The sequence below is a fragment of the Panthera leo genome, chromosome A2, assembly GCF_018350215.1.
Source record: "Panthera leo isolate Ple1 chromosome A2, P.leo_Ple1_pat1.1, whole genome shotgun sequence".
Taxonomy (NCBI): Eukaryota; Metazoa; Chordata; class Mammalia; order Carnivora; family Felidae; genus Panthera; species Panthera leo.
In genome coordinates, this window is record NC_056680.1 from 114,182,643 (window position 1) to 114,209,659 (window position 27,017).

At 38.4% G+C, this 27,017-nt stretch overlaps 1 protein-coding gene across 6 annotated transcripts; it reads left to right on the forward strand.

Moving 5' to 3' along the window:
• Window positions 1-137: 137 nt before the first annotated feature.
• On the forward strand, window positions 138-17,600 carry NUP42 (nucleoporin 42). Of its 6 annotated transcripts, none has more exons than XM_042920160.1 (8): window positions 246-334; window positions 791-878; window positions 1,231-1,370; window positions 2,766-2,994; window positions 12,271-12,347; window positions 13,081-13,167; window positions 15,460-15,544; window positions 16,762-17,600. In XM_042920160.1, the coding sequence occupies exons 3-8, from the start codon at window positions 1,350-1,352 to the stop codon at window positions 17,325-17,327; spliced, it is 1,065 nt and encodes a 354-aa protein (XP_042776094.1). In that variant the 5' UTR covers window positions 246-334; window positions 791-878; window positions 1,231-1,349; the 3' UTR covers window positions 17,328-17,600. The 6 variants fall into 6 exon arrangements, with proteins under 6 accessions (XP_042776082.1, XP_042776094.1, XP_042776105.1 ...); XM_042920157.1 differs by lacking the exon at window positions 246-334 and adding an exon at window positions 414-690; XM_042920148.1 differs by lacking the exons at window positions 791-878; window positions 1,231-1,370 and adding an exon at window positions 5,899-5,993 and having other exon boundaries at window positions 138-334.
• Window positions 17,601-27,017: the final 9,417 nt, after the last annotated feature.

A 27,017-nucleotide genomic window follows, 5' to 3' on the forward strand; every position in this document is an offset into this window, starting at 1 on the left:
AAACATTCCGCTTTCCCAAGACAAGCTCAGTGAGTGGGGGCCGCCCCGTTCTTCTCAAACCCTATTGGGTAAAATCCACGCCTCTCATCCCAGGGCGGGACAAGAGAGAAAGGGGCGCGAGAAGATGACATCACGGTAGCGGGGTGGGACCTGTGGTTGCATTGGGCTCTCCTTCCGCTGAGGGTGCCGCCTGAAGACCGTTCCGTGGGCGACGCCGTCGCTATGACCATTTGTCAATTCTTCCTTCAAGGCCGGTGCCGCTTTGGAGACCGGTGCTGGAACGAACATCCCGGCGCCGGGGGTGCGGGCGGGGGACGGCAGCAACAGCCCTCAGGTGACGTTCTCCCCGGTCCTACGCCGGTAGCCGACTAGGGGAAGGCCTGGCCCGCGGGGCTCGTCTGATTGGGACCGGGCGTCAGGCGTGAGGCCCGCCACTAGGCTTTACGGCGCTGTGCACTAGTCCGGTGACGCTGAGTTGCTCGCGTCGTCCCCTCTTCAGCCCCGCCCACCAGGCTGGGTTCAGGTTCTCTCCGACGCTTTTATTAGCTTGTTAGCCCCTGGGTTGTTTTTTGTTGAGGGGATGAAGACAGGGACTTGGCCTTTGTTACTAATGCGAAACAATGAGTTTTTAGGTCGGGAGTACGTGGAAAGCTACCTTGTCTGTGGGTGGTAATGGTCCGGAGAATTGGTGTAGGTCGACCCAGATGCCTCCTTGCTTTACTACCCTTCTGAGTACTTTATTTTTTTCCCTTGTCACCTTAAATATAATTTTTACCAAACTTTTTTCCAGAGAGAGGCTAGCAACTGGGGTCAGAGCCTGGATTCTTAACTTTGGAGAAGTTGCAAACTCCTTTCAAAATCTAATAATAGCTACAAAGGTATACCCCAGGTGAATGTACATGTTCATAACATTGGGGGTAAAATGAGAAGGGTGGGATGCCCAGTTAAGAACTGTGAGTTATGAGGGAAGGGGGGTGGAGGACCGCGTTGACCTACTATCTGGTCCTTAGTGATTGTCAAAGTTTTTGGAATATTTAAGCCAATCGTGGATGATGTGAAAGGATGGTGTTCAAGATGAGGAGGGAACAAAAATGAAACCATATTACAATGCAAAGTTTTAAAGTTCAGATGAATAGTTAGGTTTTATTTTCTAAGGATTGACGGTAGCCCTTGACAGTGTCACAAGATGCTGACCACCTCTCCAACTCTTCCTTCCCTTCCCTCTTGTAGGACTGTTCATCCAACTCTTCATGTTGCATTGTGGTTTCACGTCTGATCCCTCCTCGTCTTGGAGACAGTCCTTTTGCATCACCCACCATTAGTCTAGTGAATATTCCAAACCAAAAATTATGACTCGGGGTTTGATAAATGTGAGTGTATTTCCTAGAAAAACCACTTAATATTTGACATTCTTTGAAGACTCACTCTAAATGTAGTAATTAAAAAATAAATGTTGAATGGATTAATGGTTGAAGAAACTCATTAAGTAAACAGTGTATTTAGTTCCCAGAAAGGAATGCTTCTAGAATTAATAAGTGAAGGCCAAAAGCTATATACAAAAGAAAGAATGAATTTCTTCAGGGTGTCATCCCCCAAAGGATTTGAAACTTCAGAAAAATAAAATACCATTAACCCTTTCATGAGGAATCTGGCCCAGCAATCTGCTCCTTTTTATCATTGGTTTTATTAAGTAGTTTTAGAAATGGGAGATGAATTTTCAAGAAGGAATATATCTCCCATCACTCCAGTTTTTAATATATTTCATGGCATATCTCCTAATTCAGTCAAAAACAAGGTGAATTATCTTGGCCCCAACTAGGAAGTGATGAGTAAATGAGGTACTTTAAGTGAGAAGATTTTTTTAAATACAGAGAGATGAGAGAGTCCTGTTGGTTCATTTCGATAATTATGAAATATTAGAATCTGCTCATAATAGAACTCAATGCATTTTATTCACATGTAAATTATAATCTCCCTATGAAAGAGAGGTGGGTAATGGTGTTTTCCCAGAGGGAAGATGGAGTCAAATAGATTTAAGCATCGGGGCGCCTGGGTGGCTCAGTCGGTTAAGCGTCCGACTTCAGCTCAGGTCACAATCTCACCGTCCGTGAGTTGCAGCCCCGCGCGTCGGGCTCTGGGCTGATGGCCCAGAGCCTGGAGCCTGCTTCCGGTTCTGTGTCTCCCTCTCTCTCTGCCCCTCCCCCATTCATGCTGTGTCTCTCTCTCTGTCTCAAAAATAAATAAATGTTAAAAAACAATTAAAAAAAAAAAAAGATTTAAGCATCTATTCAAGGACGGAGGGTAGGATCTAATTTTTTATATTCAACAAACTCTTTAATACATTGTTCATTTTTCAGACTTTACTGCTGTGTAAGGGCCCAGTAGGAGAGCAAAAAATGGTAAAGACAGAACTTTTTATCCTGAAGGAGCTTATGGTTTAAGATAGATCCTAAATCCATTATCAAGCAATTATTTATTTAATAAGCTTATATCATCTTAACTTAGTAATATATCATTATTTTTCTGTGGATTTACAGTCCTCTCAATCTTTTTAAGCAAACAAACAAAAAATGCCACTAGACCATTACATGATGTGTTGGTTACAAGTAAATATATAAATCAAAAATGAAGAATTTTGTGATTTAAAATGAGTGGAAATGTGCTTCTTAAATCTTTGCATAATGTCTGCACATAATAAGACAAAATGTAATGAAATTTTTAGAGTTTTAAAAAAGGAGTTGCCAATAAAATTGTTTTGTTTTCAGGTAGTAACAGACGTGGATGGAATCCCTCCAGCCAGAGATACTCCAGTGTTATCCAGCCATCCAGCTTCTCCAAATCCACACCATGGGGGGGCAGCAGAGATCAAGAAAAGCCATCTTTCAGTTCTTCGGATTCTGGAGCTTCAACTAGCAGGAACAGGGGATTTGGACTATCCCAGAATCCATTTGCTTCACCCAGCTCTGATGAGCAGAAAGATGAAAAGAAACTTCTGTAAGTGGAAGCCTTCAGAAAAACTACCCATTTGCTTATTTTTTTCAAAAGTACCTATAATATTTTCTTTAAAAAAGAAGTAATACATTATTAAAAAATCAGAATAAGCAAAAAGAAGAAAAAGCACCCATGATCCTATTACTCAGAGATAACTATTTTGCATATGTCACAGTAGACTTTATTTCACTTAAAAATGTACCACCTTGGGGCACCTGGGTGGCTCAGTCAGTTGATCATCCAACTGGATTTCAGCTCAGGTCATGATCCCAGGGTCATGGGACTGAGTCCCACATCAGGCTCCACGCTGTGGAGCCTGCTTGAGATTCTCTCTCTCTCTCTCTCTCTCTCTCTCTCTCTCTCTCTCTCCCCCCCTCTCTCTCCCTCTCTCCCCCCCTCTCTCCCCCCCTCTCTCTCCCCCTCTCTCCCTTTCCCTGACTTACACACTCTCTATCTCTAAAGTAAAAATTAAAAAAAATATTGGTCACCTTACCATACCAGTACAGTGACTCTCAGGGCTAATTTTTTTTCCCACTTTTCTATGGCTAACACTATATTGTGAATATCTTTCTAAAGTAGTTCTGTTTAAATTTGTTGCAAATTATGAGGTCTTTGCAAAGTATGAGGTAATTTAAGCTATTTGTAATCTTGGTGGTACTTACAACATCTGGCATTTTTCTTTCTAAAATTTTTATTTCACCTACCCCATTGAAACTGATTTCATTTGATTTCCTTCATTACTGTGGAGTATATTCCTTATGATTTCTTGATCATGGTAGAATGTATGACTGGTGCCAAAATATTCCCTGACTCTCTGTAACTGTTGCCTCAGCTCCCCACTTGAGGACAGAACTTAAATATACTTGTTAGTCTTTTATTTCCCATAATAAATTAGAACAAGTGGTAAACACTTTGAGCCATGTACTACATACAATTGAGTTTTTAAAGGTAAAAGAGCAAACAAAGCCTTCCTTCCTATATTTGATGTTGTAAAATAATTTAAAAATTATTTAAAATTCTGTGATAGCTAAAATTTTATTAATTGTGGCTTTTTGGATAGTGGAGGGAACCATTTAATTTAGAGTCAAATCTATCCACACCTTCGCCAATAAAATAACTATATGGACATGGGTCTGTTTTCTGTTCTGCAAAATATGAGAATTAAACAAAATGGTCTCTAAAATCCTGCCCACTTTATTTTTTTTTTTTTAATTTTTTTTAACATTTACTTATTTTTGAGACAGAGAGAGAGCATGAACGGGGGAGGGTCAGAGAGAGGGAGACACAGAATCCGAAACAGTCTCCAGGCTCCGAGTTGTCAGCAGAGCCCGACGCGGGGCTCGAACTCACGGACCGCGAGATCATGACCTGAGCCGAAGTTGGCCACTTAACCGACTGAGCCGCCCAGGCGCCCCAAATCCTGCCCACTTTAAAAAGTTTAAGGTTCTGGGTACCTGGCTGGCTTTACGTGGCTAAAGTGTCTGATTTGATCCCAATTCAGGTCTTGATGTCAGGGTAGTGAGTTCAAGCCCTGCATTGGGCTCCCCGCTGGGCTTGAAGCTTACTTAAAAAAAATTTTTTTTTTAACAAATTAAATAAAGGGACATCTGAATGCCTTGGTCAGTTAAGTGTCTGACTCTAGGTTTGAGCTCAGGTCATAATCTAACAGTTCGTGAGTTTGAGCCCTACATCGGCTCCTTACTGATGGCACAGAGCCTATTTGGGATTCTATCTTTCCCTCTCAGAGTTTCTGCCCATCCTCTGCTCATTCTCTCTCTCTTTCAAAATAAATAAATAAACTTCAAATACATACATACATACATACATAAAATTAAAATGTCATGGTTCTGTATTACTCATATGGTGCTTTGTGTCTTTTTCCAGTTAAATGGCCGTTGATGTTTATGATAACAAAGATTAAAGTTAGTATTGTATATCTTATTGTATTTTAGTTCTTTAAATATGTATAGTTGGATAGTTCTCACTTAATAAATGTATTGGTTAATGGTTCAGCTTACTAGAAAACCAAAACTATAAACTTTTTTGGTATTATATTTTTTTGTTTTAATTTTTTAAAATTATTTTTTAATATTTATTTATTGTTGAGAGAGAGACACAGAGTTCAAGCAGGAGAGGGGCAGGGAGAGAGGCAGACACAATCTGAGCAGGCTCCCGGCTCTGAGTTGCCAGCACAGAGGCCAACGCAGGGCTTAAGCTCACGAGCCATGAGATCATGACCTGAGCTGAAGTTGGCTGCTTAACTGACTGAGCCATGCAGGTGCCCCCTATTTTCATTTTTAATGTTTATTCATTTTTGAGAGAGAGAGAGAGACAGAGACAGAGACAGAGTATGAGTGGGGAGGGGCAGAGAGAGAGGGAGTCACAAAATCTAAAGCAGGCTCCAGGCTCTGAGCTGTCAGCACAGAGCCCGACGCAGGGCTTGAACCCAAGAACCACAAGATCATAGCCTGAGCTGCAGTCAGACCTTTCACTGACTGATCCACCCAGGCGCCCCTAATTTTTTTTTATTTTAAAGAGCGCTCGAGCAAAGGAGAGGGGTACAGGGAGGGGAAGAGACAGAGATAGAGGATCCCAAGCAGGCTACCCACTCAGTGTGGAGTCCAACACAGCTCAATCCCACAATCCTGGGATAATGACCTGACCCAAACCAAGAGTCAGATGTTCAACCAACTGAGCCACCCAGGCACCCCAATATTACAATATTTAAAATCATGAAATATAGTTCTTATTCTATAAATTCTGCTTTAAAGAATACTCTTCAGAAAATACAATTGAAAAAATCTGAAATTATATGTTTACTATAATTTAAGATTTGAGTCATTGAAAATTATAAACAATAAATTTTAACAAGCAGATTAAAAAGTTCCTTTTCTCTTTTTTTTCCAGAGAAGGAATTATAAAAGATATGGAAGTTTGGGAATCATCAGGGCAGTGGATGTTTTCTGTTTATTCGCCAGTGAAAAAGAAGCCTAATATTTCAGGTAATTGAGAAATTGTATGTTTATAAATTGTGTTTTATAACTCTTAGTTTCTAAAACGAAGGTCATGCTTAATAAACTAATCTCAAACTTAGCTACAGTTAGGAGAGTTTAGACATTGTTTAAAGTATTCCATTTTTCTGGCGGAACTTCATAATTCAGAGATAGAGATTAGAAGATACAGTTTTTTGAGGGGGCGCCTGGGTGGCTCAGTCGGTTGAGCATCCGGTCATGATCATGACTGGTCATGATCTCGTGGTCTGTGAGTTCGAGCCCCGTGTCGGGGTCTGTGCTGACAGCTCAGAGCCTGGAACCTGCTTCGGATTCTTTGTCTCTCTCTCTCTCTCTGCCCCTCCCCCGCTCATGCTCTGTATCTTTCTGTCAAAAATAAATAAACATTAAAAAAAATTAAAAGAAGATACAGTTTTTTTAAAGTATGTAGTTCTCATGGGAAAATAGTGAAATCAGGACCCACCCCAATTCCAATTCTGTAAGCCCCCAAAGAGTCTCTGCCTTCTTGGTTCCCTATAGGTACAACTTTCAAAACTCTTAGCTGCTAACAGTGAATAGAAGATTCATATCCTTTTTGTCATTAAGGCCTTGGCTGCCTGATTCTCTTCTCCCTTCCCTGTATTTCCTTCCAAAGATAGTTATTTTTTGTAAAGCGTGTTGAGACCTATTCTGGAGATAGCATGTAAAGGTAAAGAGCTTTAGCTTGGCTACAGGGATAGCATTTCTTTAGAATACCCTTTTTCCTCCCTGTTTTCTTTTGTGCGTAGTCCCTAAGCCCTTTCTGAACTCAAACCTAGAGCACCACACTTTTCTAATCCTATTTTGGGTGGTCCTGGGCCCTCTGTGCTGTTGAGTAAATAGCAAGTACCTCGCAGATGAGAGCCCCTGCAAACCCTCAGAACTCTGGGATCCCTACTCTGTCTCAGCTCTGCCTGCTTATTCCCTCTGAGCATTTGTCACACCAGTCCTTAGTTATTTATTCACTCAGCTGTTCAACAAAATATTTACTGAATTTCTTTTGTGCCAGGCCCTATTCTAAGTTCTAAGAATATAGTGATGAGCAGGATAGACAAGCTCCCTTGCTTACAAAGCTTATGTTCTTGAGGGAGGGAGACAGTAAATAATACAAATAAATCAGATAGTTTTAGATAGTGTTTTCTATAAAGAAAATAAAGAAGTACTGAACCTTTTTTAATCAGTTTGGAATTAAACCTAATGTCTAATGCCCTAAAGCAATGGTTCTCAAACTGTGGAATATAGATTCCTACGTAGGATTGCCAGATAAAATATGGGACACTCGGTTAAATTTAAATTCTTTTTTATTTAGGTAAACAAAAAATATTTTTAGTATATGAAATCCCATGTAATATTTAGGACATACTTATACTAAAAAAGTATTTGTTATATATCTGACATTGAGATTTAACTGGGCATCCTGCATTTTTTTTAATGTTTATTTTGAGAGAGAGAGAGAGAGAGAGTGCTTGTGCACGGGGGAGAGGTGGGGGTGGTGAGGACAGAGGATCTGAAGTGGACTCTGCGTTGACAGCAGGGAGCCCAGTGCAGGCTTTGAACTCTCGAACTGTGAGATGATGACCTGAGCCGAAGTCAAACAATCAACTGAGCCACCCAGACACCCCTGGGCATCCTGTATTATTTGCTAAATCTGGCAGCCCTATTCCTGAGACCCTTTTAAAGGCTGTACAAATTTGGGGTGCCTAGGTGGCTCAGTCAGTTGAGCGTCCAACTGTTGATTTGGGCTCAGGTTATGATCTCACAGTTTGTGAGATCCAGCCCCACAGTGGGCTCTGTGCTGACAGCATAGAGCCTGCTTGAGATTCTCTCTCTCCTTCTCCCCCTGCCCCTCCCCTTCTCACTTGTACTTGAGCACGCACACACATGCTTTCTGTCAAATTTTTTTTAAAAAGCCTCTACAGGAGCGCCTGGGTGGCTCAGTCGGTTAAGCGTCCGACTTTGGCTCAGGTCATGATCTCAAGGTATGTGAGTTCAAGCCCCGCATTAGGCTCTCTGTGTCAGCATGGAGCCCACTTCAGATCCTCCCTCGCGCTCTCTCTCTCTCTCTGCCCCTTCCCTGCACTCTCTCTCTCTCTCTCTCTCTCTCAAAAATAAACTTTTTAAAAAAATAAAAATAAATTTTAAAAAATTTTCGAAAGGCTCTTCAAATTCAAAAATATTTTCATAATAATATCAAGACATTAATTGCCATTTCACTCTGTTGACATTTGCACTGTTGGTGCAAAAGCATTGATGGGTCAAACTCCTTGTATCTTAGCATGAATCAAGGCAGAGGCAACATAACTGTACTAGCAGACTACATTAGTCAATAAAAAAAATTTTTTTTTAAATTTTTATAAGTAATCTCTACACCTAACATGGGACTTGAACTCCGGACCCTGAGGTCAAAAGTCATATGCTCTTCTGACCAAGCCAGCCAGGCACCCCAATAAAAAAACTTTTTAATGCCATTTTCACTTACAGTTTTTGATGAAGAGGTAAAAATAGTGATTTTATTAACCATGACCCTTGAGTGTACACCTTAAAAAAATTTTTTTTTAATGTTTATTTATTTTTGAGAGAGAGAGAGAGAGAGAGAGAGAGACAGAATGTGAGCGGGGCAGGGGCAGAGACAGAGGGGGAGACACAGAATCTGAAGCAGGCTCCAGGCTCCGAGCTGTGAGCACAGAACCCAACGTGGGGCTTAAGCTCATGAACTGCAAGATCATGACCTGAGCTGAAGTCAGTCACTTAACCAACTGAGCCACCCAGGCGCCCCACACTATTTTTTAGAGAGAGAGAGACAGACAGAGAGAGAACAAATCAAGCAGGCTCCACACTCAGCACTGAGCAGCATGCAGGGCTCCATCCCATGACCCTGGGATCATGACCCGAGCTGAAATCAAAAGTCAGATGCTCAACTGACTGAGCCACCCAGGTGTCCTGTATGCACACTTTTTTTAATCTGTGTGACAAAATGAGAAGCACACATGAAATGCTTCTGCCACGTACTCAGATATGATGGTTATCTTCCTTGAGGGAAGACACGAGTGATCCTTTGAGTTGTGAGCTGAACCAGCCACTTTTTCCATAGACCGTTTTTACTTGAAAGAATGACTGACAGCTATGGTTATCTAGACTTAGGAATTTGGCAGCATTTTCTAAAAAAACAAATGGAGTGAGTTTGTTGCTTCAAAGAAAACAACTGTTTATTGCCAATGACAAAATTCAACTTTCATGTGAGAATTAGAATTATGGAAAACTGTTTTCTGCCACTGTCAGCTTGATGACTTAAATATCTCTTAAAGTCTCTTCTGATGAGATGGACAGTGACATTAACAAATAAGAGTTTTTTGATATTGTAAAATGGCATGTGGCAATATTTGAAAGTTCTAGATGACTCAATGAACCAGTAGTTTCTAAATGACAATGTACGATGTTATAAAAACATGCATGGCTGAAAAATTCATTCTAAGCACAAGATAAACCACTAGATTTAATATAATAATACAAAAAGTTAATTAATATTAAGGCTTAAATTTACATTATAGCTAAACTTGTAAGAACCTAACACCACAATTACCTGAAAAGATTATTAAAGTCCTCCTTCCCAACTCCCTATCTGTGTTAGAACAGATTTTCTTCATACACTTCAGCCAGGTAGTATATTGCAACAGACTGAATGTAGAAGTAGATATAATAATCCAGCAGTCTTCTCTTAAAACCAAACATTAAAAAAATTTACAAACAGACCCTCCATCACCAAAGAGATGATGACTCACTGAAAGCTCAGAAGAGGGTTAGCATTTTTTAGCAATAAAATATTTTTACATTAAAGTATGCAAAAAAACATTTACAAACATAAAACAGTGCCACTCATCTCACTAAATTTTTATTTTTTGCTTGAAAAATAGTTTTTTCATTTATGTTGATATGTAATTGGTTTCTTATTTTTATGTGAATTAATAAATATGTTCTATTATTTCTTATTTTTCATTTTAAATATGGTAAATATGTATATTATAACCTATATAAGCAAAAGCTCTTTGGCATTGTTAATGATTTTTAAGAATATAAATGGGTTTTGAGACCAAAAAGTTGGAGAACTGTTCTTAGACATCAGTTGTAATGAATTAACTCTCTATGCATCTAAAATGATACTGCTTTTTTACCCCCTTGGGATAACTGTGAAAATAGTCACTCAGATAATTTTCTGTGTTCTGTGGTTCAGATGAGGAACAGCTGGAAGGAGGATAAAGTAACTGGAGGGACAGTTTTTCTTTAGAGTAAGTTACCCATTCTTACAAAGCAGGATTGGAGCGGAGTCCTAAGTGAGAAGAAGGTGTCTCTTATGGGAAGATTTGGGGAAAGCATTCCTGGCAGTAGGAATAGCTAGTGCATAGACCCTTGTAGGAACAAGATTGGCAAGTTTGAAGACAAGTGAGGCCAGAACCCCTGGAGGAGAGTGAATGAGAGAAAGAGTAATAGGACATAAGGCCATAGAGTCAGCCAAGAGCCAGATCATGTTAGACTAACTGTAAGGACAGCCATGTGGAGCTTTAAGCAGAAGGACATGATCTGATTAGAAAATACTCAGTCGGACTGTTGTATGAAAGAAGTGGTCTGTAGGGAGTGCTGTGGGGTGAAAACTAAAATAGTGGCAAGGAGATGAGTTAGGAGACAAATGCTGGTGACTGACTGGGTTAGAATCACTAGCAGTGGAGACAGAATTGGTCAAATTCGTAGTGTGTTTTGGAATTAGAACTTGGCAGGATGCTGATTAATTAGATGTGGGGAAAGAGATAAATACAAGGAGATTCCTAGGTTTTTTGGCCTGAACAGTTATTAAAGATGGTATAACGACAAGTTGTTAGAGGGAATCCAAGGTTCTAATTTGAACATTTAGTCTTTTCTTTATTCTGGGGTGTAGAAGTCCATGGAGTTAATGATATCTGGGTTACAAGTAATTCTCTGTAGGAAATATCCTGAATGTTGTTTTTCCTTTCTTAAAAAGTTTCCTAATTATAAATTTACAGCTGTTGCCATAGAAAACTTGAAAAACACAGAAATACATAAATAAAATAAAGATCACCTGGTGTCACAAACTATAATATTTCAGATTATTCCTTTCAAAATATGCACACACAACCATATTTCCTGTTTGTATATATATAATTAGGACCATAATCTAGTTTTGTATTCTACTTTGTTGTTTTCAGGTTGTCTCTATTACTAAAAATACTAGAATGAACACCTTCATACATAAAACTCTTTGATTATAGGTCTCATTATTTTCTGAGGTTAAATCCTAGAAATTCTATTAAGGACAGAAGGTACAAACATATTTAAGGCATTTGACACGTACTGACAATTGTCCTCCTAGAAAAGTGCCTTTCTGGTTGCCTTAAAGGCAATTTAGGAGAATGTCAATTTTACCACACCCTTACTAACAATAAATACCATCCATTTTTAATTTTTGCCATTAAGTAAAGTATCTTATCTGTATTTTAAGTTGTATTTTTAAATTGAACTTTTTTTTTAAAGAATTTTTTTTTAAGTTAGTCATTTATTTTGAGAGAGGGACAGAGAGAGCAAGTCAGGGAGGGGCAGAGAGAGGGAGAGAGAGAATCCCAAGCAGGCTCCACACTGTTAGCACAGAGCCCTATGTGGGGCCCAAACTTACCAATTGAGATCATGACCTGAGCAGAAACCAAGAGTCGGATGCTCAACTGACTGAGCCCCCCAGGCGCCCCTAAACTGAACTTTTTTATTTCACTTACTTACTGGCTATTTGAATTTTTTTGTGAATTGCCTGTTTCTTATGTTTGCTCCTATTTGTTTGTCCTATGGATTTGTAAGTGCTGTTTACACATTGACATTAGCTCTTTTCCTGTCATATATGTTAAAGTTACTGTTTTCCATTTGCCTTTTAATTTTGCTTATTATAGTTTCTGGCATACAGAATATTATTTTAGACAGAAATTTGAATGTATATGTAGTTAACTCTTGTATTATTCCTTACACTCCATTTATCTTTAGAAAATTTCCCCCTTTAAAGATCAAATATCCAACTATATTTTATTTTAATCTTATACTTTATTAAACATATAGGCTTTGAAATTTTTCCTTATGATTATGAAAACTTTCTTATGATCAACATTAGCATATATTCTTGTCTAGGACTTCTAGCTTTACTATACTATCAAAAGTACTGGTATTTATTTTAAAGATTCCAATTGATTCCTCACTTCAGGTTTTACAGACATTTCACCAGAGGAATTGAGGCTTGAATACCATAACTACTTAACCAGCAATAACTTACAGAGTTATGTAAGTTTGTTTCCTATTCATCTACCTTAATACCAGATTAGCTGTTAATTATAGTCTTCTCTGTTTGTAGTGGCTTGCTTGTACATTGGCAAAGTGGATGAGGTCTAATAATTTTTCTCAAGACAAGGCTATTTTTATTTTCTAAATTACTTTCTTTGAAATTGGTTGGTTATCTAAAATGGTAATAATATATTTTGACTATATAACTAGGAATGTCACTATTTTTCTTGCAAATTATCCAGTGATCAGTCATAGAAGTCAGACCCTTTCATCATTTGACACTTATGGAGCATCTATTAGGTACAGACACCATGATGAATTCTAGAAAAGCAGTGAAATAAGACACAGTCTGTGGTACGGATTAACATTCTCACAGATATCAAAAAATAAAAAAGCTGGACTTCAATAAGTTAGTGCTTAAAAGAAATGACATAAAGTGTATTTTTGTGTTGTCTACGGTCATGATCATGCATTTCAACTAGTATACATGTTTGTTCCCATCCAGATATAACTACCTCTGTGCTGCCACATTACTTGAAATTCTAAACCAGGTGACACAAGGTTTTGGAGAACAGGGAGGGAACTATAGCTGGAACATCTTGGGCAAATTGTACGAGTAATGGGCCATAAAAATGTTTTCTAAACTTGTGATTTTAGCAAATAAAGACATGAAGTTAGAGAGACTAACTTAAACACTCAGAATTGACTGATTATTTTTGTCTTCTCTCTTTAGCTAAATTCCCTCCAACAGTTAATAAATCAGTGGAGAAACAGAGTAAATGAACTGAAAAATCTAAATACATCGGCTAACATAGCTTCGGTGAGTATTGGGAGAGTTTTCTACAGGGAAGTGTCTTATCTATTACTTTTTTTGCAGAGAATTTCACTTCGGATTTAGAAAGCAAAGCTAAAGTTCTCTGTCAAGAATTATGATTCACATTCTCAGGATTGTATCATTTAAAATCACAGTCCTGGAATTGCTTTCTCTCTGTTCCTCAGTCAGAAAAGCACAGGTAACTTTGCTTTCCTTAGGGTAAAGTTTTTGACTTAAGTAGTCTAGTTTTGAAAATGTTACATAAATTCAAATATACCAGGTTATTAGCATTTACAAAGAAATTGCTTTGAAAAATGATCTGGATACACATTTAGACTACTGTTTGCTTTTGTGACTGGAAAACACTCACCATCTATTCCCTGACCTGTATAGAAATGCCTTTAGTAGATGTATACCCACTTGTCTCCAAAGATACATGATCCTGACTATAGCATATTCATTATCTTGGTCAATAAAGTTATGATGTTTCTATTCCCATTAAAACTTCTTAAGGACCTTATTTTGAAATAAGATATTTAGAGTTTCCCAGACGATTTATATTTCTACCTTCTAAAAAGGATATGATGGTTGTCACTGCCTAACTTAGTAAATGACTGTGTGACAGTTGCAGTGCTCCACCCCTTTCTTAAATATGTACTTCCTAAACAGACTCTTGTGTAAGCTAATTTCTCCACCGTTTAGTTGTTATAATGCCGTTTAAGTTTAGTAGGACTTCTTGAAGGATTCTGTCCGTACATGAGAGGTAGCCCACCATCACCATTACTGATGTAAAGGGGATAACTGAGTCCAAAGAACTACACAACTACCCTCAGGGTTAGAAGTTCCTTGCTCTTTGCCACTTTTCTAGGTGCCCCTCCATAGGTTAAGATCTTGGACAGCCCCACCCACAGTGGGCTTAGCATATATGAGTAGTTCATTCTTTATTCTTTTAATGCAGTGTATGAATATATGTTTATCTGTTTACCTGTTAATGAATATTACACTGAAGGAGAGAAGCTGGACCAAAAAAAAAAAGTACATACTATGTGATTCCGTTTATATGAAACACTAAAGAAAACAAACCTCATCTATAGTGATAGGAGATGAGTTCTTCCCTGTACCTAGCGTTTGGGAGAGAGTTGACTGAAAAAAACACAAGGGAACTTTTAGAGGTGATGGAAATGTTCTAAATCTTGATTGTGGTGGTGACTAGAAGTTTGTCAAAACTCACTGAAATACATATATACAATGGATGCATTTTATTGTGTATAAACTATACCTCAATGAAATTGATTTTTAGAAAATGCTATTGAGGCTTCCAAATAAGAGAAATTATATCTGTTTGAGTTAGTTAGGAAAAACTTCTTGGAGGTAAGGAGTAAGGGAAAAGTTCCTTGAAAGGGATTTTAAAGGAGTGCCTGGCTGGCTCAGTCAGTAGAGCATCCGACTCTTGATCTCAGGGTCATGAGTTTGAACCTACATTGGGTGTAGAGATCACTTAAATAAATAAAACTTAAAAATAAAATAAAAGAAAGGGAGATTGAGATTTCACTATGCAGAGATGAAAGACATTTCTAGAGTAGAAAATAGTAAGAACATAAAGTATTTTCAAGGAATAGGAAATGTTCAATAGATTTTAGTAGTAAGTTTTTAATTATGTAATTGTGAATCAATTCAGTTCAGGCATCAGAATAAGTAGACTAGGTAGCCTCCAAAGGCCCTTTGCCTGAAGTCTAGATTTTTTGATAATCAACCTAGTCATTAAAATGTATTATTAAATTTTTTTTTCTGATTTTAATATAAATTCATTGAAGAAATTTAGAAAATATTTTAGAAGCATAAGTAAAATTAAAATCACCCATAATTCATCACTCATAATTCATGAGTTGCTCTTAACTCATTGAAATTAGTCCATTTTTTCCTATGCATATTCATATTGTGGGCATTTTTCTATGGTAAACATTTTTAAGTGCACATTTAAAAAAATTTTTTTAACGTTTATTCATTTTTGAGAGAGAGTTGGGGGGGCTGGTGCGCAGAGAGAGAGGGAGACACAGGCCCAAGCAGGCTCCAGGCTCTGAGCTAGCTGTTCACACAGAACCCAATGCGGTTCTCAAACTCACAGAACATGAGATCATGACCTGAGCTGAAGTCGGATGCTCAACCAACTGAGCCACCCATGCGCCTGGTAAGTGCACATTTTTAAAAATTAATTTGGCTGTGAATTGAGAATTATTCATCAACTAATTTATTATTTGCCTGCTCTTTTTTTTTTTTTTTTTTTTTTTTTTTTTACAGCTCTCAGATGTAAAGGGTGGAGTAAATCAAGCAGCAGCTACATTTGGATTTGGCAGTATGCAAGGAATAACATTTGGGCCACCAGGTAAATGATAAAGTGATGCAAGACTTTATCCATTTTGGAAACAGGATTTTAGAGGTTTCAGATCATAAAGTCTGAAGGTGTGTTAAGGGACATTAAATTACCATTGCAGATTCTACTGTCTTCCATAATGGAGTTTCAAAGAATTTGGCTCATCAGTCATTTGTGAAATGGAGGTCAGATGGAGCATGTTTTTTGAAAGACCCTATGGCTCAAGCTTTCAAAGTGTATTTTAGGAGTTTTTTCAAAAGTTTTATAGGAATACATAGTAACTGTTGTAGCAGCACCACAATTGAGGACCTTCTTTTCACTGTGTATAACAGCATAGTATTGTCTCACGTGGCAATACTGTGTCACTTTTTGTTTTTGGTTTTTTTTTAGTTTAAAGGACAAATTTTTTAAGTTAGGACACAGGTGAACAATGGTTCTTAGAGACAAATAAAAATGCAAATTAGGATGAGGGTTTCAACTGTCATAAAAAGTATGCAAAAAATGGCAACTCAGGAAAAATTTAGGCAAAAACTAGAGATGTCGATTATTAGAGTATGATTTCATCATATTCATCTTAGTTGAGAGCTGGAAGGGGCTTGAGAATCACTCCATCAATACAGGAGGAAACTGAGATGAAGTGACCACTCTATTTGCTTAAAAGAATATAGCTGGCGCGCCTGGGTGACTCAGTCGGTTAAGCATCTGACTCTTGGTTTTGGCTCAGGTCGTGATCTTGCGGTTGGTGAGATCACATCCTGCGTTTGTCTCTGCACTGACAGCATGGGGCCTGCTTGGGATTCTCTCTCTCCATCTCTGTCTCTCTGTCTCTTTCTCTGTCCCCCCTCCCCAAAATAAATATCTTTTTAAATTAAAAATTTTTTAAATAAAAGAATATAGCTGAGGAAAGAGTTACTTCTTTGATAATGGATATAGCTGATTTACTTGGGGCACACGAGCACAGAAAGCGAAAGTCCACCTCCTAATCCCAGAGGTTTCTCAAAGCTGTTTCCATGAGTGTGGATAATCATGGTACAAATGAGATCAGTACAGCAGAAAGACAGGACGACAGGGTTTTAATGGGTTTGTTCTAGCTTCTTCTTTTCACTTTTTCCAATAAAGCTTCTCAACATTCAAACATGGCAGAAATAAGAAAAAAAGGAGGGGTGGTTAATATGGTTACATTTTCTGACTTATCATAGGTTATTTTTTCCTTTTTCTGTTTTTTTTAGGTTTTCCAGTGCATAACAGCAGCAGTGCTAATGCTCAGAATTTTAGTTTTAAACCAAGCTCTGGATTTGCCTCTGCCGCTTCTGGAAGTCCTTCTGTGTTTGGGAATACTCCAGCGTTTGGAGCCGCACCCCCTGCCAGTTCTGCCATCACTACTTCCACTCCAACATTTGGATTTGGGAAACCTGCAATCACATCTGCTGCTTCATTTTCTTTTAAAAGTCCTGCAGCTTCCAGTTTTGGATCACCTGGATTTTCAGGATTTCCAGCTCCCATGGCAGCAGGCTCTGTTGGAGCCCCAGCCTTTGGAAGTGGCAATTCTGTGGCTGGTTTTGGTAATCTAGGCTCACATTCTCACAGTGCTTTTTCCAAGTCATCCAGTGACACCTTTGGAAATAGCATATCCACCTCTTTACCAGTCTCAAATGGCAGCATCACAACAGATAATGTGTTATTCACACCCAAGGATCAACTAACAGCAGAAGAACTGGAGCAGTTTCAATCCAAGAAATTTACTCTGGGAAAAATTCCATTAAAGCCACCACCTGTGGAACTTCTAAATATTTGAAAGGACAATTTTAAATACAGAAAAGAACAGCTCTTAAAGTTGTTTTGAGTGGTTCATATATAATTTCTCTGAGTGGTTCACATATATACGTATATACGTACATATATACGTTTAAGGAATATAAGCTTTCAATAGTAACTTCAGGGGTTTTGAAATTCAATATTTTTTTCATAAAAAATACTCAAGAGGTTTTTTTTTTTTACTTTAATTATGAATGGAACTGGAAAAACTGTCAGTGTGCACTGAATAAAGTGCTTTTCTCATTCTACATCACTTTACTGTCATACCCTTTATTTATTTTTTTTTTTTTAATTTTTTTAATGTTTATTTATTTTTGAGACAGAGAGAGACAGAGCATGAATGGGGGAGGGTCAGAGAGAGAGGGAGACACAGAATCTGAAACAGGCTCCAGGCTCTGAGCGGTCAGCACAGAGCCCGACGCGGGGCTCGAACTCACAGACCACGAGATCGTGACCTGAGCCGAAGTCGGACGCTTAACCGACTGAGCCACCCAGGTGCCCCACTGTCATACCCTTTAAAGGTTTACCTGTAAACATTTTTTTTTTTAGGAAGGAGATCTTTCCTAAAGCCATTAGGGGAAAAAATGCTTAAATATGTAGCTTATTTACCAAATAAACATCAGTAACATCACTTTCCTTTATGTTAAAATTCTCTTAAAGAGAAATAAGTTTTTAAAGGGCAAAAATGTATTTTTCAGGTCTGTGGAGACATTTTCCCCTCATAATTTTGTTTCCCCCTCAGTTTTAACTTTCTCATGGACCACTATTTGAGTATTCTTCAACAGTTTTAGGCAAATTCTTAAATGGGCCCAGGATTGTAAGAGAAATGGGAATTGTGGTCTCATGTGAATAGTGTCTGTGGTGGGGTCAAGATTCACCAGCTCTAGTGAGCTTCTCTCAGAATTCTCATACATGTTGGGTCTCCCTGTGTCCTTAGATTGAGAGAGGAATGCTTCTATCTCTTATGTACAGTTGACACAAGAAGCCAAAGGCTCGTCATGAGTTGAGGCATATGTATCAGAGTTCTGTGCTCGTCCCTCAAGCCTCCAGAAGGACAGAGCTAGCACTACAAGAGCAGTTACCTGACATAGATCTGGTGTTGAGCTGATATAAGTGAAAACAGAATCTTACCTAATAAAAGGCACCCCAAATGATTTTAGCACATATGCAAAGCATTCAGTCCTCAGAGGATCCAGTTGTTACTTCTTTCAAAGAACTCTATGACTCCCAGCTAACACTTCTGGAAACCCAAAGTTTGGGATAGAATCTATAGCCAAGGGGTATATGTTTGGAGCCATTCTTGGTGTAGAAATGGTAAATAGATCCTAAGTTTCTGCTTTGGTCTCAAGCTCTAAAGACTTTTCAATGTTTATTCCAACTTACAGGTGACGCCAGGAAATTTCCTACCCTAATGGAATGAACCCTGTGCTACCAGACTTCCCAGTCTCCCATGGGTCCCAGCTGAACTTCCCAGTGTCCTGGAGGCTCTGAGGATGCAGGTTAATGGTCTAGTGTTTCTAAATTTGCCTGATGAGAAGGATTACCTGAGGTATTTGTTAAATTATATATCCAGAATAATACATATCCACAGGGCTAGACCTGGGGATGTGTTTTTTACCAAGTGTTTCATGAGATTCTACAAGCAAATTTAGGAAACAGGGGCCTGTCTAGTTGCATATACACTACTCAGTAATATGTGATTTGGGAGTTCTGTTGTAATTGCTGAAGTGCATTTTATGTGCTTTCACGCACACGTGCTCACCTCCCCCACCCCCCACACACGGTGTGGTGAACTTAATGAGATTCAAGGTTGTCAAATAGTGCTGCTGTCAAAAAGCACAAAGAAGTGCTATGGGTTACTTAACAGTGTGAGGAACTAAAGCAAAGATGTTTACACAGTAGAAACCAGCAGTGTGCGTGCATAGCAGTATCAGGAGTCAAAGAAGGCCAGCTTAGACCTGGCTAAGAGGCAGCAGTGCTTCAGAAAATAGAAACAGGTACCAATGAGGTGGTGGCCAGGTAGATTGAATTTCAAGACCCTGAGAGCGAGTGGAAGGGAAAAAGCAACCCCAAGAGCATGTGCTACCATCTAGATTTATTCAGTAAGGCAGGAACCAATTCTGGGTGAGCTGGTCTAACTGGAAGGTACACCCCCAAATAAGCAAAATCCACCTCCCTTCACAGCTGCTGCAATGGCTGTCCCTGTTTACCCAGGATGAGAGCAAATTACAGAATTGCAAATAAGGTTTTATTACAAGTAAACTTATTTAACCAGCTTGGTTGTCTGATCACAGATTAGAAGTCTAATAGCTGAGAGCTGATTAGAAAAGGAGAAAAAAAAAGCTGAGATTATCACTGTTCAAAAGGCATAACGTGATTTAGCTACACAGTATTATTCATAAGAATAAAATCATTCAGTCTGGTGTCCAACAATACTAGACAGCCTTTCTAAATGGCCTAAAAGAGGGGCGCTTGGGTGGCTCAGTTGGCTAAGCATCCGACTCTCGGTTTCAGCTCAGGTCATGATCTCACAGTTTCATAAGTTCATGCCCTGCATGGGGCTCTGTGCTGACAGTGCAGAACCTGCTTGGGATTCTCTCTCTCCCTTTCTCTCTCCCCTCCCCCTCTGTCTCTGTCTTTCTCAAATAAACTTAAAATAAATGACGTAAAAGAGAATAACTTGGAAAAGACTTTCTTCTGTAGTCAATGGACAAAAGCCTGTTATAAAATAGTATGTACAATGTGGTCCATTTTAGGGGGAAATTGTATATTCATAGGGAGAGGAAAGCCTGAAAGTTCATAATAGCTCAGATTTATTACTGTAAAAAAAAATTCACAACATTAAATTTATCATCTTAACTATTTTTAAGTGTATAGTAGTGTTAGGTGGTGTGTACAACATTCACATTGTTGTGCAACAGATCTCTAGATCTCTTTCATCTTCCCACACTTGAAACTATCCCATTGTTTGTATGAACCGCATTTTCTTTAACCATTCATCTGTTGATGGGATTTGGGTTGCTTCCACCCAATGGAAGCTACTGCAATAATGCTGCAGTGAACATGGGTGTGCAAATATCTCATTGAGATCCTGCTTTAAATTCTTCTGGATATATTTCTAGATGGGGAATTGATAAGTCAATGCAACTCTTATGTTTAGTGTGTTGAGGAACCTCTACACCACTTTTCACAGCAGCTGCACCATTTTACATTCCCAGCAGAGTTCCAATTTCTCCACATCCTCTCCAACACTTACTTTCTTGTTTTGATAGTAGCCATCCTAATGGGTGTGAGGTGATATCTTATTGTTGTTCTGATTTTCATTTCTCTTGTGATTTGTGATATTGAGCATCTTTTCAGTTGCTTCTTGGCCATCTGTATATTTTCTTTGGAGAAGCGTCTATTTAAGTCCTTTGCCAATTTTTTAATCCAGTTATCTGTTTTCTTCTTGAGTTGTAGAAATTCTCTATATAGTCTGTATATTAACCCTTTATGAGATATATGATTTACAGATATTTTCTCTTATTTCATAGATTGCCTTTTCACTCTGTTGATGGTTTCCTTGGACAGATGGAAGTTTTTTCGTTTGATGTAGTCCCATTTGTCTACTTTTGCTTCTGTTGTCTGTGCTTTTGGTATCATATTCAAGAGACCATTGCCAACTCCAGTGTCATGAAGATTTTTCCTATGTTTTCATCTAGGAATTATATAGTTCTAGGTCTTACATTTAGGTATTTAATCCATTTAAATTTATATATATGGTGTAAGGTAAGAGTCCAATTTCATTTTTTTTGCATGTGGATATCCAGGTTTCCCAATACCATTTGTTGAAAAGACTGTCTTTTCCCCATTTTGTAGTCTTGGCACCTGTGTCAAAAATTATTTGGGTATATATATGCAAGAGTTTGCTTCTGGGTTCCATTCTGTTTCGTTGGTCAATACATCTGCCTTTATACCAGTACCACACTGTCTCATTAGTGTTGCATTGTGTTATGCTTTAAAATCAGGAACTGTGAGGCTGCCAGTTTTGTTCTTTTTCAAGATTGTTTTGTATATTTGGGATACTTTAAGATTCCATATAAATTTTAGGATTTTTTCCTACTTCTGCAAAAAAAAAAAAATATATATACACACACACACACACACACACATATATATATACATACATGTATGTACGTATACATGTATATAAAAATATATATATATGCCATTGAGATTTAATATAGATTGCATTGAATATTTACATCACTTTGGATAGTATGTATATTTTAACTGTATTAAGTTTCCCGTTCCATAAACATGGGATGTCTCTATTCATTTGTATTTTCTTTCTTTTCTTTAGCAATGCTTTATAGTTTTGAGTGTACAAGTCTTTTACCTCCTTGGATATGTTTATTCCTAAATATTGATGCCATAGTAAATGGGATTATTTTCTTCATTTCCTCTTTGTATTAATTATTGCTAGTGTATATAAATGTAACTGATTTTTGTGTTGACTTTGTATCCTGCTACTTTGCTGAAAAATTTTTTAAGTTTATTTATTTTGAGAGAGAGTGAACATAAGTGGGGGGAGGGGCAGAGAGAGAGAGAGAGAGAGAGAGAGAGAGAGAATCCCAAGCAGTCTCCACACTGTCAGCACAGAGCCTGACTCAGGGCTTGACCTCACAAACCATGAGATCATGACCTGAGCCAAAATCAAGAGCTCAACTGACGAGTCATCCAGGTGCCCCTTTGCTGAAATTATTCATTGTAACAGTTTGTGTGTGTGTGTGTGTGTGTGTGTGTGTGTGTGTGTGTGTGTGTGTATTGAGTGTTTAAGGTTTTGTACATATAAGATCAAATAATCTGTGAGCGGAGATAATTTTACTTTTTTCCTTTCCAATTTAGGTACCTTTTATTTTTTTTGTCTAATTGCTTTGGCTAGCAATTCTAATACTATGTTGAATAGTAGTTGAAAGGAGGCACCTTTTTTAAAAATATTTTTTAAGTTTATTTTTGAGAGAGAGAGAGAGACAGAGTGCTAGCAGGGGAATGGCAGAGAGAGAAAGGTAGAGGGAGACACAGAATCTGAAGCAGGCTTCAGGCTCTGAGCCTGACGCAGGGCTCATACTCATGAGCCATGAGATCATGGCCTGAGCTGAAGTCAGATGTTTAACCTACTGAGCCACCCAGATGCCCTGAAAGGAGGCATCTTTGCCTTGTTTCTTTGTTTTTTTTTTTTCTTAATGTTTTATTTTTAAGACAGAGAGAGACAGAGCATGAGTGGGGATGGGGCAAAGAAAAAGGGAGACACAGAAACTGAAGCAGGCGCCAGGCTCTGAGCTGCGAGCACAGAGCCCGACGCAGGGCTCGAACTCACGAACTGTGAGATCATGACCTGAGCCGAAGCTGGCCACTCAACCAACTGAGCCACCCAGGCACCCTGGCCTTGTTTCTGATCTTAGAGGAAAAACTTTTAGTCTTTCATGGTTGAGTATGATATGTATTCACTGTTGAGGTAGTTTCCTTTTACTCCTAGTTTTGAGTGTTTTTATCATGAAAGAGTGTTATATTTTGTCAAATGCTTTTTCTGCATCAATTGAGATAGTCATGTGGATTTTGTCCTACATTTGTTAATGTAGTGTGTTACATTGATTTTTTTTTATTATTGAGCCATTCTTGCATTCCACATGTAAATCCCGTTTGATTATAGTGTATAATCCTTTTAGTGTGCTGTTTAGTTCAGTTTACTCGTATTTTATTGAGTATTTTTACATTGTTACTCATCAGGAATATTTTTCTACAGTTTTATTTGCTTGTGTCTTTACCTAGGTTTGCTATCAGAATAATGCTGGCTTCATAGAATGAGTTTGGAAGTGTTTCCTCTTCTTCAATTCTTTGGAAGGTTGTGAGGAGGATTGGTGTTACCTTTTTAAATGTTTGGTAGAATCCTTCAGTGAGTCATCTGGTCCTGGTTAGGAGGTGTTTGATTACTGCTGGAATCTCCATACCAGTTATAGGTCTGTTCAGATTTTTTATTTCTTTATGATTCGGTCCTGGTAGGCTGGTTGTTTCTGGGAATTTATCCAATTCTTCTAGGTTATCCAATTTGTTGTTTTAGAATTATTCATAGTAGTCTCTTATAATCCTTTTAATTTCTGTGATATCAGTTATACCCACAGTTTCAATTCTAGTTTTAGTTATTTTAGTCTTCTATCTCTTTTTCTTAGTCTAGCTAGGGCTTTGTTAATTTTGTCAATCTTTTCAAAAGACAATATCTTAGTCTGCTCAAGCTACCATAAAATATCATAGACTAGGTGGCTTTAAAAAACAGGCATTTATTTCTCACAGTTCTGGAAGCTGAAAGCCCAAGGTACCAGCATGATCAGGTGCTGGTGAGAACCCACTTCCTGGCTTGCAGATAGTTGCCTTCTTGTTGTGTGCTCACATGGCCTTTTCTTGGTGCATGTGCATGAAGACAGAGATTTCTCTCTCCCTCTTCTTACAAGCCCATAAATCCCAACATGAGGTTCCCATCCTCATGACCTCATCTAAATCTAATTACCTCCAAAAGGCCCCACCTCCATATACTATTGCATTGGGGATTAGGGCTTCAATATATGAATTTGAGGAGAAACAGAAACATTCAGTCCATAACACACCAACTTTTGGTTTCATTGATTTTTTTCTTTTATTTTTCTGTTCTCTATTTCATTTGCCTCTGCTCTAATCTTTATTATTTCTTTCTTTCTTTCTTCTAAATTTAGATTCCGTTTGTTCTTTGTCTCCTCAAGGTGTAAAGTTAGGCTATTGATTTGAGATCTTTTTTTTTTAATTATTATTAGTTTTCTTTATTTTTGAGAGGCAGAGAGAGCACGTGTGGGGTTAGGGTGGAGAGAGAGGGAGACACAGAATCCAAAGCAGGCTCCAGGCTCTGAGCTGTCAGCACAGAGCCTGATGTGGGGCTTGAACTCATGAACTGCGAGATCATGACCTGAGCCGAAGTCAGACGCTCAACCAACTGAGCCATCCAGGTGCCCCGAGATCTTTTTTAATGTAAGCATTTACCATTATAAAATTCCCTCCTAATACTGCTTTTGTGCATCCCATAAGCTTGAGTATGTTGTCTTTGTTTTCATTTGTCTCTACATATTTTCTAAGTTCCCTTGTGATTTTTTTCTTTAACCCATTCATTAAGAACATTGTTTAATTTCCACATATACGTGGATTTTCCTTCTATTGATTTCTAGTTTTATTCCATTGTGGTCAGAGAATATACTTTGTATAATTTCAATCTTCTTATATTTGCTAAAACTTGTTATGTGGCCTCGGGCACCTGGATGGCTCAGACAGTTAAAGCATCTGACTTTGGCTCAAGTCATGATCTTGTGGTTTGTGTGTTTGAGCCCCACATTGGGCTCTGCTGACAGCTCGGAGTCTGGAGCCTGCTTTGGAGTCTGTGTCTCTCTCTCTCTGTCCCTTCCCGGCTTGCACTCTGCCCACCTCTCTCTCTCTCTCTCTCTCTCTCTTTCTCTCTCTCCCCCCAAAATAAATAAACATAAGTATATATATATTTTTAAAAAACTTGTTTTGTGGCCTAATGTGGTATACCTTAGAGAATGTCCATGTGCACTTCAAAAGAATATGTATTCTTCTTCTGTTAACTGTTCTATGTATATCTCTTAGGTCCAGTTGGTTGATAGTGTTGTTCAAGTCCTCTGTTTTCTTACTGATCTTCTGTCTGGTTGTTGTATCCATAAATGAAAGTGGAGTATGAAATCTCCTAATATTGTCTTGCTGTCTATTTCTTCCTTCAGTTCTGTCAATGTTTGCTTCATATATTTGGGACCCCTAATGTTAGGGGAATATATATTATAATTGTTATATCTTTTATTTTTATTTGACCCTGTTAGCATTATATAATGTCCTTTTTTTGTATTGTGTGATAGTTTTTGTCTTAAAGGCTATTTTGTCTAAATATGGCCTCCCCTGCTATTTTCAGCTTCCTGTTTGCATAAAATATCTTTTTCCAACCTTTCACTTTTAGCCTATGGTGCCTTTAGATATAAAATGTATCTCTTGTAGACAGTATATTAATTGGATCTTGTTTCTTACCCATTCAACCAATCTGTGTCTTTCAGTTGGTACATCTAAAATCCCTTTACCTATAAAGTAATTGCTGACAGGGAAGGAGTTACTATTGCCATTTTGTTCATTGTGTTCTGCCTATCTTATGGCTGTTTTATCCTTCTTTTCTTCCTGCTGCCTTATTTTATGTTTCATTAATTTTTAAATTTTTTGGGGGGTGCCTGGGTGGCTCAGTCAGTTAAGCGTCCGACTTCGGCTCAGGTCGTGATCTCGCAGTCCGTGAGTTTGAGCCCTGCGTCAAGCTCTGTGCTGACAGCTCAGAGCCTGGAGCCTGTTTCCGATTCTGTGTCTCCTTCTCTGTCTGACCCTCCCCCGTTCATGCTCTGTCTCTCTCTGTCTCAAAAATAAATAAAGGTTAAAAAAAAATTTATAAATTTTTTTAGTGACATATTTTGATTCCCTTCTCATTTTCCCTTTGAGTGTATTCTATAAATAGTTTCTTTGTGGTTATCATTGTAAAAGCATTTTAAAGTTGTAACAGTATATTTTAAACTGTTAATAGCTTCACTTCAATCACATAAAAACTTGCCCCTTTACATCTTTGCACCCCCCCTTTGTTATTGAGACACAAATTACCTCTTTTTATATCACATATCCATTAGCCATATATCTATATATAATTGCTTTTCATGTTTTTGTTTTTAAAATTCTATACCAGAAAGTGATAGATGCACCTGCATTTCAACACTACATAGTTCTACATTTACGTATTTACTTTCACCACAAGAGTTTTATATTTTTGTATGGTTTTGGTTGCAGTCTATCATCCTTTGACTTCAACTTAAAGGACTCCCTTCAGCATTTCTTTTTATTCCCAGTTTATTGACACTGCAGTGCTCAGGTTCTGACCACATACATCCACAGTGGGCACAGCAGTGTTTTCCATGGCTGCTTCTTAGTCCTTAGTTTCTTCAGTCCTCATGCTTGTTGAGCCAACAACATCTGGCACACATTTCCTTGGGCTGCAGTTCCAGAGGCTTGTACTACTTGCCCTTGTAGAATTCTCTGAGATTCTCTTTCTGAGTCTGGTTAATGTGGCAAGAACCCAGATGATGGATTTATGAACAACTTTGATCTTAGCTTGGATGCCAATCTGTCACTTTGGTGACACACAGCTGGGATAGCTTCATCTTCTAGTTGTCCAGCTATTTCAGCAGTTCCTCCTTCTTACCTTGAAGGTCTTGGGGCTTAATCTTGGCCATGGCTGCACAAGCCATCTCTGCCACCTCCAAGGGAAAGAGCGCATCAGCATTTCTTATAGGGCAGCTCTAGTGATGAGAAACTCTCTCAGCTTTCATTTATCTGGAAAAATCTAAATTTCTCCTTCATTTGTTGAAGGGTAGTTTTGCTGGATATGGTATTCTTGGCTGGCAATTGTTTCTATCAGTAATTTTTTTTTTTTTTTGAGAGAGAGAGTATGCATGAGAGGAAGAAAGGCAGAGGGAGAAGGAGAGAGAAAATCTTAAGCAGGCCTGACTCAGTGTGGAGCCTGACTCAGAGCTTGATCTCACAATCCTGATAGCATGACCTGAGCCGAAATCAA

Bases quoted from the DNA above. Each gene is read 5' to 3' on its own strand.
- NUP42 (XM_042920148.1), top strand. From the start codon at position 223: ATGACCATTTGTCAATTCTTCCTTCAAGGCCGGTGCCGCTTTGGAGAC. The intron at 335-2,765 runs GTGACGTTCTCC...TTTTGTTTTCAG, and splicing joins ACGGCAGCAACAGCCCTCAG to GTAGTAACAGACGTGGATGG. The intron at 2,995-5,898 runs GTAAGTGGAAGC...TTTTTTTTCCAG, and splicing joins AAAGATGAAAAGAAACTTCT to AGAAGGAATTATAAAAGATA.